The sequence below is a fragment of the Carassius gibelio genome, chromosome A23 (assembly GCF_023724105.1).
Source record: "Carassius gibelio isolate Cgi1373 ecotype wild population from Czech Republic chromosome A23, carGib1.2-hapl.c, whole genome shotgun sequence".
Lineage (NCBI taxonomy): Eukaryota > Metazoa > Chordata > Actinopteri > Cypriniformes > Cyprinidae > Carassius > Carassius gibelio.
In genome coordinates this window covers 8,244,790-8,260,354 of record NC_068393.1, presented here as the reverse complement: position 1 = coordinate 8,260,354, position 15,565 = coordinate 8,244,790, and the positions used below count along the sequence as shown (strand labels likewise).

The window sequence follows — 15,565 nt, the reverse complement described above, 5'->3', positions numbered from 1 at the left end:
GGGAAATCTCAGGGCGGAGGAAAAACAGGAACTGGGAGTTTCGCGGATGGTGGAGGAGCATCAAAACATCTTATCAACATCTCTCCTCCGCTCATTAAAAACAACAGCGCGTGACTGATTGAAAGCGCGATAGAGGCGATATCACACGGGCAGACTGTGTAGCTGTAGCGCTTCGATGCACGACTGCTCAACAACAAGTAGCAAGAAATTAACCATTTAGAAGATCATATTCAAATCCCCCAAAAGTCTTACCTGAAAATAGTGCGATTGAGAAGTGCTTTCTACACCAGACAGATGGTCTGCGGAAGATTTGGACATCTTTACTTGCACCATCTATTTGAGAGCGCAGGGAGGCGGGTGCATGCATGCATTGGTGCTTACTGAAGAAACGGCGATGCCAAATACATATGCCTGCCGAGGAAGAAGAGGGTTTCACGATTGAACAGTAAAGCCTCTGTTTGAGCTGCATACACAGAGATCCTAAGATATATTCCCTCGCGCGGGTTATTATAAATGGAGATATTAATACAGGTGTATAAACGTAAAGGGGCTGTTTCTTGTGCGAGCGCCTTCTGTTGTGATGTCTCGCGCAGCGCTACAGCTCTCTCTCTCTCTCTCTCTCTCTCTCTCTCTCTCTCTCTCTCTCTCTCTCTCTCTCCTCTCTAGAGCATGCTATATTTGCCATTCTTGTACAGTAACATGCATGGAAACGAGTCTTTAAGCATACAAATGTCCCATCCAAAACTCGTTAGATAAACGAATCAAATAATATTTCCTAGCAGAAGATCTTAGCAGCTAAACTGTAATACAGTTAATTTCTATAGGCTACTTTGTGCATATCTGAGATTTCTGAAATAAGTACATAAACTACAGTGGTTTACATCACAACAACTCAGGTATGTGTTTCTTTAAAGGATGTTTTGAAGAAACATGGGCTAGTAAAAGACTCCCAAATATCCCCGAAACAGGATAAATAACACTCGTTTCTTTTACATTAATCATATAAAGTATAATTTACATGATTAATGTAATTCCTAACAGAATGTGATATGGCAAGGAACGTTTAGCTTTTTCAACATTATTAGGCATACAAATAAAAGTGAATGTGTGCATATTTTAAAATATTATTTATTTTATTTATTATAGAATTTCATTCAATTTTTTAAATTTTATTTTATTTAACAAAATATTGACAAAAAATTGGTCCCCCAGTGTTCAAGACATGGTTACTGTCTTGATATAAATAATATACTTTATATTTTAATCTTTATAAATTCATAAATCATGTGAACTTGTAACTCAATGTCACTGGGTACATTAACAGGGATGGGATCTAAGTTCCTTCTAAGGAAAAGTGCACTATAAATAATTTTTTTGTCTTTATTGTCTGAAAAAAAAAATGATACTAAGGCTTACTTTGTCTTAAGAAGTAAACTAAAAATGCCCTCTTCTGGCACTTTGTAGCATTTAAAATGCCTTATGATGTCAAGTGTGTTTTCCCTTTGATTGTTATAGTAAATTCTATTATGACTTCACTATAATTGTAATTATATCTATTAATATTACAATCACCTATTACTGTGAATTCATACATTTAACATGTGTTCTTGCATTTTATATGGCATCTTTAGCTAGATTTATGTGTCCAAACTATGAAACACTTTCAAAAATGTAAAGGGTTAAATTGATCATGCAAGCTTGGAAGAGAAAATCAATGTGGCTCAGTGGGATCCATAAGTAACTTTGAAACTCAGTTTACAAATCAGATTACAATTTGTTAGTAATCAACCCAGATAATATCAATAAAAATAATTAACCTAGCAAAAACTTAAATGAATACTAATTATAGTCCTACTAAAAATCTTGACAGAATGGACGAATTTACAGTATTTGTAAAACAGTAAGTGAAAAAGACCTGGACGACTTACTACCTCTCTCAGCGACTCAACAGATTCATTCAAAAACACTGATTCACTCAGGAACGAGACACTTTAGGTAGTTTCTCGGCAGCTAATTCTGATTCGGCTTCATTTGGTGCTGTTTCCATATAGTTGGAGCAGAAATGAACTGGTGATATAGTGTCCAAAGTATCTTCTTGGTTATTAAATTGCTGTATAAAATATTCCCATGAGTCACATTGTAAAGTCGTGTTGTTTTCTGTGTAAGTTTTCCTTTGACTTAGTTTTCCTTAGTTGTCTTAATTACATCATTCTTGTGTTTAAACACTCTTATTTCCTTCTAGTCTCTGTTTGTCTTGGTTTGCATTTCTGTTTGTGTCTATGTGTTGGCTTCCCTTATCTCCTTTGTCTCTTGTGGATTTATTATTAAAAGACTGTTGTGGGCTTATTAAATAGCACATCAGTGTGACAAACATGCTGGTATTCTGAATATTAGGAACAAAAGCACTTCCTCTAAACTACAGGTATTTCAACCTCCTCATTTTCAAATATAAGACTGAAAATCAAGTGATATGGTTGAAATATTAAGAGTAGCAGCCAGGCTAATAATGATTGGAGTAACTGGAGGTGTGATCCAAAGTGTCTTGAGCTTTGTCCAAGGGCTCTTTCTTCCTGTTTACGCCGTCGCGCTGAAGCAACCGGGCTGTCAATCACATGATTGTAAACTCCTCTGGCAGACACTAATCGTCAGACACTAAAATCATGCGGTCAGTGTTGGGAGTCGATGTGACACTGCTGACAGCTGGACCCTGATTTCACTATCAAACAGCAGGACACTGTCTCTGTCTAATTACAGGTGATAAAGAGCTTTATTTGAGTTGTTTGTTTGTTTCGATTGTTTTAATTGAAATGATTGTCATGCATATGGTTTCTACTGTTATGTCTTAAACATTAAGGCCCCTCTAACTGGCACAACTGTTTTATTATACGTTGCTTATAATAGTATGCAGGTTATGACACATATGACAAGTGCTGATGTGAGGCTTTGTGCGTAACCCTGTAAAGCCTGGGCCCTGACAAATTAAGAAATTAATAGCTCTGTATTTTTATTTTAGGGGCAAAACACATAATGCAATGCAGTACAATGATAATATGTTTGATGTTTTTAACACAATATATATAAAAAATATATTTATGGATAATCAAGTAAACCTAAGCTGCTTCATTCCATACATTCAAGTATTCATCTTGAAATATAAACAAGAAGTTATTCTTATATCTACTTCATAAAAATCAGTAACGATTTCACACCAAAAAGACCACAAACTAAAGAAAGATACTAAAAGGCTTTTTACTTGCTAAAATAGATCAACTATCAATCAGAAGACAAACTAGACTGTGTACAAGTGGCTTTCCCAGCAAAGTTTTGGTCATGCTGATAGTTTAGAGGCCTTTTATCAAATATGAGGCTTTAAAGGGTTAATTAGTACAGTTCTATACTCGCAAGCATGGCCGAGCTGTTAAAGGTTTATTATGTTAAGTCTCACTATTACAAATCTTCGATACATAAGTTCAAGGTGGCTGAATCAGACAGACAACAGCACCGGGTCAAATAGCAACACTGCTTCCCCAGAGAGCACAGCCCTACCTTAAGGCAATGAGGAACCTATGAAGGGCAAAGATCTGGCAGTCTATCCAGACCTATTTGTCAGCTGAGCTTTAGACAAATAGTCTTGTATTTACTTTACCCTTTTTGCAGTCACTACAGAACAGCAAAGCAACATGCAGTGTACAGCAGCACTGAATTACAATTGTGTACACACAGCAGACGGAAATCATTTCAAGCTTGTGTGTAAATGAAAAGCAGGCCACTCTGTTTGTGTCCTAGTGTGTGTGTTTAGATGATTTAATCAACATCATTTAATGCTCGCAAGACACATATCCTTCTGCACTTCGTAAGCGGTGGGTGTGCTGTTAAAATGAAACAGGTTTGTCTTTGCTAGTTAGTCTTTCGTAAACTTACTAGCTGCATTTGTCTCGGCTTGTTACGTGTCTATTCAAATGTGCGTGGAAGTATGTATACCAAATATTTACACAATAAACATTCATAGTGTTATATTTGGCTCTCCAGCACTTTGCATAACTACAAAGAGAAGCACAGCTAGAAATGTGTTCACTAGAATTCAGTGTCCAGTACATTTTTGCAGCGCATCATAAAAACTGTGCACTTGTAAAGTCGTACAGGGCACTTGTTGAATGAATAAATTGCAAATGGTTTATCTTAAATGTGTTTTTATAAGACCGTCATATAATTTAGTATGGTGTGTTTGAGTTTGCAGTAGCTTGGCCTGCAGTTGTTGTTGTCGACAACATGATATGACATCACTTTCTTAGAATGATAAAAGCTAATCATAATTCTGAGGAATAATGTGCACTACCCTTCAGTTAAAACAGTAATATTGTGAAATAATATTACAGTTTTCTGTTTGAATATATTTTAAAATGTAATACATCGCTGGGATGCAGTGCTGTCACATGATCCTTCAGAAATCATTTATTGAATCCTTGGCCAATAAAAAAAATACAAATAATAAAATAATAATTTAAAAAAAATACTGACACCAATCTTTTGAACAGTATATACTGTAAACTTATAAGTTACCATAAGTGAGAAGAAAAAAAATCATTATAAAATGTAGGAAAAGATTCAATATATTTTTTTTTTTTGTATTTTTTGTATTTTTTTTTTTTTAATGTATTTTTTATTCTTTTATTATGTGTTTTATGTTCTGTCGCTGTCATTCTGTTGTACTGCGGAGCTTCTGTCACGAAAACAAATTCCTCGTATGTGTAAACATACCTGGCAATAAAGCTCATTCTGATTCTGATTCTGATTCTGATTATAATGTGTTTTCTTGATCTGATAGAGCTCCCTTAAGGTTTATTTGTTTGTTTTTAGAAACTGGTTCTTCCTGCTTATAATGGCCTTTTTCACTTGGCAGGGCATGTAATATGGGTCTGGGGTTTGGGTTGGGTGTTTCTATGGAGTGCCACCTAAACCTCTTATAGCACATGGGAAGCCTGAACTCAACTGCGACAAACACTAACCACAGATTTGCAAGTTATCACGTAAATCACTGATATCTGATAACCCATACTGCCACAGCTTCCTCTTGCTTTTCTATCCAGCTAAATTTTCTTTAAATGTACACTTCAAAGTGGGTGCAGCAGACCAGAGTGAGGGTCTTTATCTTTGTTATCTGATGTGTTATAGAGGAACTCTGGCTGATATGCATGCTATAAAATGTCACCACTGTCAGACAGGAAATCTCACAGTGTTGGCAGCTGACTATAAAATATTGTATTAAATGGATACTTCACCCCAAAATGAAAATTTGGTCATTAATCACTTACCCCCATGTCGTTCCAAACCTGTAAACGCTTAGTTTGTCCTTGGAGCACAATCTAAGATATTTTGGATGAAGATCGGGAGGCTTGTGTCTGTCCCAGGATGCGTATCCTTGTTGCACGGCTGACACAGAAGAGCGTAGACAGTTTGAGAGATGTGGAGAGACACAGAGGAGACTGTTGACAAAGGAATTGTTGAATAAAGTCGTTATTTTAGTTTTATTCACGTACAAAAAAAATGTTGTTGTCGCTTCATAATGTCACGGTTAAATCATTGATGGTAGATGGACTATCCTGACAACGTCTTTCATACTTTTCTGGATCTTGACAGTGTAATTTACTTGGCAGTCTGTGGGAGAGTCACAAGCCTCCTGGATTTCATCCGAAGACGAACTATGCTTATACAGGTTTGGAACGACATCGGGTTAAGTGATTAATGATAACATGTTATTTTGGTGTGGAGTATCCCTTTAAATGCAAGCTATATTGTTTTTATGATTAAGGTATAGCAACTAATAAGACCAACACATGAAATGATAGATATGAACTAAAAATCAAAAACTGTTACTTTTTCCGGATGTGTGACTGGACATATCAGGAGCGTGTATAAATAATAATAAATATAGACACTTTTATTTTAATAAAATCTTTCTTTTTTCTTTACATTCTTCTCTAAGGAATGTATATTTTTATTCATCTTAACTTTGATAAATCTGTATTAAATATTGTGAACAATCGTATGTCTTGGTTTGAAGGGTAAGTTCACCCAAAAATGAAACGTTTTCACCATTTTCATCATTTTTTCTTTCACCTTCATGTCATTCCAAACCTGTATGACTTTCTTTCTTGGTGATATTTTGCATGATGGGAAACCTAATAACATGGTAGCCCACTGATTTCCATTGTAATTTATATGATGTTATATGATAGTTTATTTGATGGTAAACTATCCTTTAAGGGTTAGTGAGTGATATATGTGGGGGGAAAAAATCCCAAATGCATCACAGTAACAAATCACATGCACCATGCATCACTAGCATATATCTATCATTAAATAATGTAAAACTAATTTTAAACGTTCTGCTTGAACAATGTACGTGTGTGGCTTCAAATAAATGCTATTGGTTCTAATATTTTGCTATATGCAATATAATGGTGGGAAAAGTGTCCAAATATTTTTGGCCACAACGATAGATAGATAGATAGATAGATAGATAGATAGATAGATAGATAGATAGATAGATAGATAGATAGATAGATTTAACCTGTATGAGCGTCTGCTGTTGTGCTGCACGTCAAAGTCTGTGGGTCTGTCTCCATATGAGAGCGGAGGAGGAGGAGGAGGAGGATGAAGAGGAGGAGGAGGAGGAGGGGGACAGGTGAAAGCAGCTGGCAGTGAGGAGCTGCTTGTTCGCAGGCCTTTAGGGGGAGTGTTGAGACGCGTGGAGACCGAGACTGGCACCGCGTCTGTGTGAAGGGGGAGAGGCTGGGAAACGACGGGAGCACAAGCGAGGCAGATCTCCACCGTCTGTGGCCCTCTGTCCCCTCGTCCTCGATGCCCGCAAAAAACCCATCGACCCACCGATAACAAGGACACGGAGCGAGCGGAGGACAGCGCGCGCTCGAGACGCCACCGCTGTAGCGCCAGAACCGGAGAGATGTCCACTGTGAGTCAGATCTTTTTCTAGATTGATCAGTCATGTTTTATGTAGGGCTGCTTACTAGTGTGGCTTCTGATAGACAAGCGTTATACAAGCGTTTGCCTTGTACAGGGTAATTTGGAAGAGGCGGATGCGTGCGTGTGGACGGCTTTAATGCAGCATTAGCTCTGAGTTTTGACATGGCGAATAAGCAACGGCCAAATGCAACACCCCTCTCTCCATTTACACTAGCGATATATTCAAGATTAAACGTCCCAAGGCAGTGCCTGTCTTAGCTCACACTGCTGATGTTGCCCTAAAGGTCGAACGGTCCCGAAAAAAAGTGAAATAACGCGGAAAACCGCAGCTGCCGGTCTACATAGATGTCATGCGTGAGGCTTGAGGCATTAGGATTTATGTTCATCTGATAGTTGAGATGTGCGTGTTGTTAAACAAGGCGACGCAAACTGATGCGTTGGAATGTTCCGCGCGTTATGATCCCTATAACATGTCCACTATGGACCGAGCGGACGTGTGCACGGCCTGTAGTGCGCTATAATTCGGCTCTTTGGCTGAAGGACGGGGCTGTGTAGCCCACACTTAGCGCTCGGGTGTGACACGCTGTGTTGCAAAAGTATCCGCACACTGTTACTGTAACAGCCTCGACACGGTCACTGCTGCGATGTCACACAGACACACACACACACTGAACACTGAACGCACACTCAGTGTTATGTAACGAAACATCTCCAAACGGCCTATGGGAGAAATGCTGCATAGTTCTTCTGGCATCTTGAGCCATCGATGAAGCGCTGAAATTCTGCAGCTTGCATATGTTATGGCGATCGTTGATGTTTATGCACGCGCGTCGATGCTGTCTGGCGTAAATAGGCGTTTTTATTTTCTGTTTTCAAATGGAAGCACAGTGTGATTGATGCAGCTGTCTTCCATGACAGGAAACGGGGATTTAGATTAATAACGAATAGTGTTGAGACTGATGCGACACTGCGATCTCTATGTTTGCGTTGGTTATGTAACATCAGTGCGCGGCTGTTGAAATGTCGTGCAAATGTCCTGGAGGGAAAACAACACGATACGAGCGCCAGCGAGGATGCGCCACGTTACAGATACAATCACACATTTGTGCTGTGCCATTCTTCAGTATGGCCTCAGAATGCATCTGAATATGACTCAGATTAGATTGGTCAGTTAAAATGTGCAGGGGCGGTTCTAGGGGGTGGCCAAGGGGCCAGTGCCCCCTGTCAACTAGCGCCCCCTCCCCCCCATTTGGCCCCCATAAAGTTGGAATTATATCACACCAAACTATTTTGGGTGAAATGCGCAGTTTATCGTATAACCATATATATATATATATATATATATATATATATATATATATATATATATATATATATTTAAATTCAGAACGCTGGCTGGCACAGAGCCAGAGACACACGCGTTTTTAAAGCACTGCGCATTATAACCGATCACAGACTATTCTGTTGAGTTTATGAATGCAAGGTCCAATCAGAGGCGTTCAGATGAGTCACAGATGAAAACATATCTGGCTAATTCTTTCATCAGAAACAACAGAGTGAAGATGTACTGTATGCATGTTAGTAAGATATTAATTATCACATTGTAAAACGCTTTAGAGATTATTATTAAATTATATTATATTATTAAATTTTTTGCTCTCTTTTTGTACAATGAAAGTGTTACAAGTGAATTAGTAACTTACAATGTTTTTATTAAATTTACATTAAATACAAAGTTAGTCGTATTTAAAAAAATATTTTATGTAATGACTCCCATATCTGGTACTTAAGTCAAAAGACAGATTTTTATGCAAAGTTAATAGATTAGGCTACTTTGCCCATCGCCCATTATAGATCAACTAACATAATCTATAAAGGTGCAAAATGCATTTACTTACACATATTTGAGAATCGAGATATTTAGCTCAAAAATGCCCCCGGCACTCCAATACAAAATTATTTGTCAAATAAATGAAACACGAGTTACTTTGGTCTAGAACTGCCCCTGAATATGTGTTGTACTGTGCATTAGTGTGTTCGTTTGTCAGAATGAGTGATGGTCGGTTCATGAATGAATCTCTGTTTTGACTTGGAGCTTATCAATGAATCGGTTCTCATGAGTGATTTGTTCATAAATTTGAGTGAATCGTTCCAAAGCAGTTCTCGAGTGAACTGGCTGAATTAGAAATAGTATACTAGCACTATGCTTTCTATTTCCATCATACTTTATTGTCCAGATCCATTGTGGTATAAAGTAAGTTACTTTAATGGACCTTTATCTTATTTCTGGTTTTCTCAGAAGTGGATGTGGTAACTGGAATAATTTAGCGGTAAATAGAAAATACAACACATGAGCAATTTTTTTTGCATTCCCATTTACTCCAATAGCAAAAGGACAATTATCTAAGACTATGAAATATTGAACAGATTGTTTGTACTGCTCAGAAGAGAGAAAGATGTCAACTTTGCTGTCACTGCCTCAGCTGTTAGAAACACCAGTTTGGTAAATGTACATACAAATTTAGAAAATGCCAGATTTACAATTTTGTTAACAGTGGAAATGCATTGAACAATGTACATAGCCATAATAGGCATAAATGCTACTGGAAACGGGTTTATTAATTGGTTGACAGTTTTATCAACAAGCATATTAAAATAGCCAAATTTATTAAGAGTAATTATTATTGTTAAAAAGTGCAATAATGACAGACGTACATTCATTTTACCATTGTTTAATGTAAATGTAAATGTCATTTAGCTACACTGTGTTATAAGCTGCAATAAAGTAAACTAGGATACATGACATTATAAGAAACACATATCAATAAATGTGAAATAAAAACCAAAGTTAACATCAGTGTGCTTATATCTGTCTTTACTGGAATGTTTTAGACTATTTCATATGTCATGCTAGGATGTCAGGGACTTGTTCATAATGTAAAGAACCACTGAATCCTTTTTGAGTCTAATAGAAATGAACTGTTCAGAAGAGCAGATTCAATGAGTCAAACTTCACCTCAGTCAAAATACCCGATACACGAATGTGTTCTGAATGTGACAAAAATAAACAAATTCCTGTTTCTCCATCAGTACTGTTCAGCATCACCAGCTGGTCCAGATACTGTATGTGAGACAAATATTCTCTATTTGCTGCTAAGACTGAACGATTGAGAGCTTAAATCATCCATTTAAGATGAACACTTCTTACCTCTGATAATCTGTCATTGTCTGATTAGACAGGATTATAATGGGACTGTTGTTTTCAGATTAAACAAACAGTTACCATTGATAGAAAGTTGCATATCCTGCAATATGGCATGTCCTCTAGATGTAATATGCAATACAAAAAAAAAATATTTGGAACAATTAGGCAGCATGGATTAATGCAAAGTCATATATTAATGTTAAGCAGTCATTTATACAGCATTGCTCTGGACCACTGTAATTACTTGGAAATGCTTGTCCAATGCAAATCAAGTGTTCCAAAGAGCTTATACTTTTTATATGCATTGTTGGAGTCAATAAAGCTTTATTTGCATGATTCTTAATATTTAGAATATCAAGAAAGCATATAATGTGCGCAGAGTACATAAAATACACAAAACAATCAATAGGGTTAAAAAATGAATAGGAATTAAAAGAAAGGGACTCTAGATTTAAATGAACCTGCGCTATGTAAATGTTGTGCTGATTGTGATTTTTGTTTGTGTTTTACAAGTATATTGAAAATAATATATTTTGATGATTACAATGTACTATTTAAAGGCATATATCTCACAATGTCCTCATTTTGAACTGATGGTGATGTCTTGACTCTGTTTCTCGTTCATCTCCTGTCGACTCTTTAGTAGAATCTCTAGTCCTTCCAGCTTTGTGACTCACTGACGACTCACTAAATCAAATTTTTGACTATATGAAAGCATGCATTGCCCTCTACTAAATTTGCGGAGTTAAACCTTTCATTTCATTAGATGGATCGATTATGTTAATGTGTTTTATTCATCTTACATTGTTTCTATTTATGGTTTATTGTCAACAGATCCAGACGTTATGAAGATACAGTGGAACAAAGTAACAGATCCTCAGATCCATCAGGCCACTCTTCAGTAACTAAACAAAACTGGACTGATCACCATCACTCACTTATAAGAACTCTACATTTTTTCTTTCGCTCATCCACCGCTCTAAATGAGTGTCTTGGACGGCAAGATCAGGGGTGGGCCGCATACCAGATCCCACACAGGTAAAGGAATCCACAAAATATGCATCATTTCATCCATGCATTCTGCTATGTGCATGAGTCAGTGATGCCATTTGTTAATTTTTTATTAAAAATACATTAAAATTGCGGTTCATATGCTGGGGTAAGATTTTTTAAATATTTAGTAGTGTAATATTTTACAATTTGAAATAGATGTTTTCTATTTGAGTATATTTTAAATTGTAATTTATTCATGTGATATTGAATTTTCAGCATGATTACTTCATTCTTCAGTGTCTAATATGCTGATTTTCTGCTCACTGTTGTGAAGTCAGTAGCAATATTTTGAAATCAATATGGAATTGAATAGGTAACCAGTGTAGAGATGATAAAATATTTATTTTTTGACCTGGTAAGAACTCTAGCAGCTGCCTTTTGGACTAACTGTAGCTTGTTTATTGAAGATTCAGGACAACCAGCTAGTTCAGATTGCATTACAGTAATCTAGTCGAGAGGTCATGAATGCATGAACTAGCTTTTCTGGTTCAGAAATATAGCGTGTTCCAAAGCATTGTTTAAGGTGGAAGAAGGCTTGTTTTTGTAACATATGAAATATGATTTTCAGAAGATAAGCTGCTGTGTAATATAACACCCAGGATGTTAACTGAAGATGATAACATAACAGTACATCTTAATAGCTGCATTGTATTCTAAGAGATTTTGTGTGCAGGTGCAGGTCTTATCTGAATTTAATAGGATTAAATTACTGGTCATACAGTGTTTATATCTTTAAAACATTTTGTCAACTTGGAAAGATTAGAAATTTAATCTGTCTTGTCTGAAAATATATATAAATTTCATCTGTCTTGTCGTGATGAAATATATAACCGAGTATCATCGGCATAGAAGTGGAAACTAATTCCATGTTTTCTAATAAAGTTGCCAAGTGGCAGCGTTTATATAAAAAATTACAGCGGGCCTAACACGGATCCTTGTGGCAGATTTTTCAGATTTCAGATTTTTCACCATATCTAGACAAAATGGTAATGGTCTGCTAAGTACGAACTTAACTACTGTAATGGCCAGTGTAATATTGTAGTCGGCCTAAGATTATGTCATGGTCTATACTGTCGAATGCAGCACTAAGATCAAGTAAAACTAATATTGAGACACATCCTTGGTCAGAGGCTAGAAGTAGGTCATTTGTTATTTTAACAAGCACAGTTTTTGTACTATGATGAGGCCTGAATCCTGACCGAAAGTTTTCATAGATGTAATTTTAAACCAACCATATTAAACCAACATATACTGTAGCTAAACTGTTTTTGTCATTGACTCACATAAACATGGTAGAGTGTCATCATACACTGTCATGACAACTCTGGTTTTCCTACAGAATGTCCTGGATCAATGGCTTCCTAGTAGCCAGAGTGGATGACCGTAAGACCGCCTGGGGCGAGCGCAATGGCAAGAAGTCCAAGCGCAAGGTTGGCTCCTCTCTCTGCAACCCACGCTACATGAGCTGCCTGCGGGACGTGGAAGCCATGGAGCCTCCTCCCCAGCCGCCCCTTGCTCAGGCTACCCGGTCAGGAGGAGGAGGTACGGGTGGGGGCAACTTTGGTGTGCGCTGTGTATGGCAGGAAGACCACTATGGGAAAGTGGGGGGAGGGGGGGAGGGAGTGGGGCTTAAATCTGTGGACCTGGGTTTTGAGGACGGCGAGGTCAAGGGGAGGAGAGGGGGTGGCTTGGGTTGTGATGGCTCCAGTGATGACATGGCCAGCGGCGCGGGGTCAGTGACGGCGGAGGACTGCTGGCAGCGGGTGGTTCGGGTGTTCCAATCCAAGAAGTTCCAGTCACGAAAACTGGAGCGTCTCTACCAGCGCTACTTCTTTAGGCTAAACCAGAGCTCGCTCACGATGCTGATGGGTGTCTTGGTGATCGTTTGTGGGGTCATGCTCACCTTCCACTGCATCCACGGACCACCCAACAGGGTCTACGCCTCCGTGCTCTCTGTGGCCATGGCCTTGTTCTTGGCACTAATGGTGGTGTGCAACCGAAACGGGTTCCACCAGGACTACATGTGGATGGTCAGCTACCTTGTGATTGGGGTGCTAATCGTGGTGCAGGTGTTCGGGGTGCTGATGGTGGCCCCCCGCAGTGCCTCCGAGGGGATCTGGTGGTCCGTGTTTTTCATCTACATCATCTACACGCTGCTGCCCGTGCGGATGAGGGCGGCAGTGCTCAGCGGAGGAGTGCTGTCCTCCATACACCTCCTCACCACATGGAGGATCAATCAAGATGATGAATTCCTCTGGAAACAGGTAGGTCACTTCATTCCAGCTAAACTTCATATTTGATTTTTTTTATCTATTCCTTGATTATATTTGAGTATGATGACTAGTGTTGGGAATTGAAAATGGCTCCACTCAAAAAGTACTTCCTTTGAAAATTTGTATCTTTAAATTCATCCCATTTAAAGCATCACTGCGAGAGTCATGAAAAATGCAGATGCATCAATTACTTAATTTTTTTAGTAATTTATTTATAAATGCATTAAAATTAGGGCTTTGCGATTAATCAGAATCGAAATAAAATCGCGCACACTTTGAGTGTGCGCGATTTCTAAATCGCTTTATAGCACGATTTTCTGCAGCCCCTACCTCCCGCAGTATGTTGAACCAATCAGGATGCAGCGCGCACAGGTTGAGCGAGAGGAGACATGTTGTAAGGCAGCGTGTATCTTCTGAGCCTTAAAAGTCTATGATCTAAGCACGCGCATCTGGTTTTGTTAACAGAGCAAAGGAAATCTGCGTGCGAGCGGATAGATTCGCGCTCGCGCATTATTTTAATGCGCTTTCGCATTACAATAATGCACTCTCATTGCTGCTTCTGAACCGCGTACACATAACTTACTGTATACACACTACAGATGTAGTACATGTGAACCTTTGGGCAATAAATATATTGGGCAAAACATATAACACCTGAGGCACCGCTACAGTGAGCTTTATGACCAATGAATGTCAAAAAATAAACAAATAAATAATAATAATAATTTCCCTAAACACGGGTTTTATTTTATTTTTTTATTATATTTTTTTGCCATATGTCTAGATTTTGTTTGACATCTTTACTTAGTGATTATTTTGACTTAAGTCTGTTCTAGAGACACGTTACAACTTTTTGATAAAGCTCTCATTGGTTTTCTTTTGGAAATATGTTTCAAATTTATACTGAATGCATTTATCACTGTAAAGAATGTCTAATATTGAAATCGCAAAATTGATCAAAAAATCGTGATGGTTTTTTTTGTCCATAACGCACAGCCCTAATTAAAATGCATCACAATGACTTTCTGAAGTTTCTGAATTTAAATGAAAAATATCCTGATATCATAATGAAGCCTCGTTAATAGAAACGAAAATGTTAAAATAAATTCCTGTAAGTAATATATGTTTATTTATTTTTAATGTAAAATTTTAATTAAAGCCACATTGCAGATGAAAAACAAAACAGGAAACTATATAATAAAAACAATGCTTCAGACTCATGACTTATGAATTAGTTCTCGATAGATATATAAAGACACTTTTTAACCTAGAATAATACACATTTAAAATACATATAATATAAAACCATTTTTTTAAACCCACCTAAAACCAGCAAAACTTGGACTTTGCACCTGTTTAACTAGTTTTTCCTTTTCTTTACCCTGGACAGTCATAATTGTCATTGACCCCAAGACTGATTACATCACTCTTAGTTTACTAGTTGCTAGTTGCTTTTGAAAATATCTAAATACAAAATATGTAGGGATATGCATATTCTTAAATAATTGGCATCCTAAAAGATGACTATACTAATCCCCAAAAGGAAACAGTTGTGTCGTTAACTTGAGAGATTTTGAAGCACAGCATAATATTTACATAATGTGTGTGAGTATATATATGGAAGTTTACACAGCACTTTCACCGTTTCAACATAGATAACTGTATTAGTTATTTAGGGTTTATTTGTTTAATGAGGTTTGACTACTCCCACCTGTCTAGAATTATGCTTCTGTTCTCATATCTGCATTTACTGCCTTTGTCCTGGTTGTGTTTAATGTGTAAAGACATGCTATACTGTAGAGCATCAATTATGCAAACACTCAGAATTGAATTCCACCATGGTAATCAGTCACCTGATCGTTTATGTACACTTCCACCCACAGTGCTGACATTCGTTAGTTTGTTTGAGTTACTGTTAGTATCTTTACTGCATTAGCATGATTGAGAGACACCTCTAGCATGGACGGTTCCCTTTCTTTGGAGTTGGTGGCACTATCTATTAGTCACAGTCACCATTTGGCTTTGCATACTTTTGAATATCCTTTTTTTT

The 15,565-nt window shown here is 37.5% G+C and overlaps 2 protein-coding genes across 3 annotated transcripts in view; one reads left to right on the top strand and one right to left on the bottom strand.

Moving 5' to 3' along the window:
* LOC127944565 (voltage-dependent L-type calcium channel subunit beta-3) overlaps positions 1–648 on the bottom strand; it is a 38,896-nt gene extending 38,248 nt beyond the window's left edge. For both annotated transcript variants that reach the window (XM_052540589.1, XM_052540590.1), the window contains exon 1: positions 253–648. In XM_052540589.1, coding sequence (XP_052396549.1) covers positions 253–333 — 81 coding nt within the window. In that variant the 5' untranslated portion in view covers positions 334–648. The remainder of the gene's footprint in view (positions 1–252) is intronic.
* A 6,033-nt stretch (positions 649–6,681) lies between these two features.
* The window catches only part of LOC127944560 (adenylate cyclase type 6), a 47,830-nt gene continuing 38,946 nt past the window's right edge, over positions 6,682–15,565 (top strand). Inside the window, exons 1-3 of the mRNA XM_052540581.1 lie at positions 6,682–6,973; positions 11,024–11,227; positions 12,582–13,506. Of these exons, the coding sequence (XP_052396541.1) occupies positions 12,583–13,506 (924 nt within the window). The 5' untranslated portion in view covers positions 6,682–6,973; positions 11,024–11,227; position 12,582. The remainder of the gene's footprint in view (positions 6,974–11,023; positions 11,228–12,581; positions 13,507–15,565) is intronic.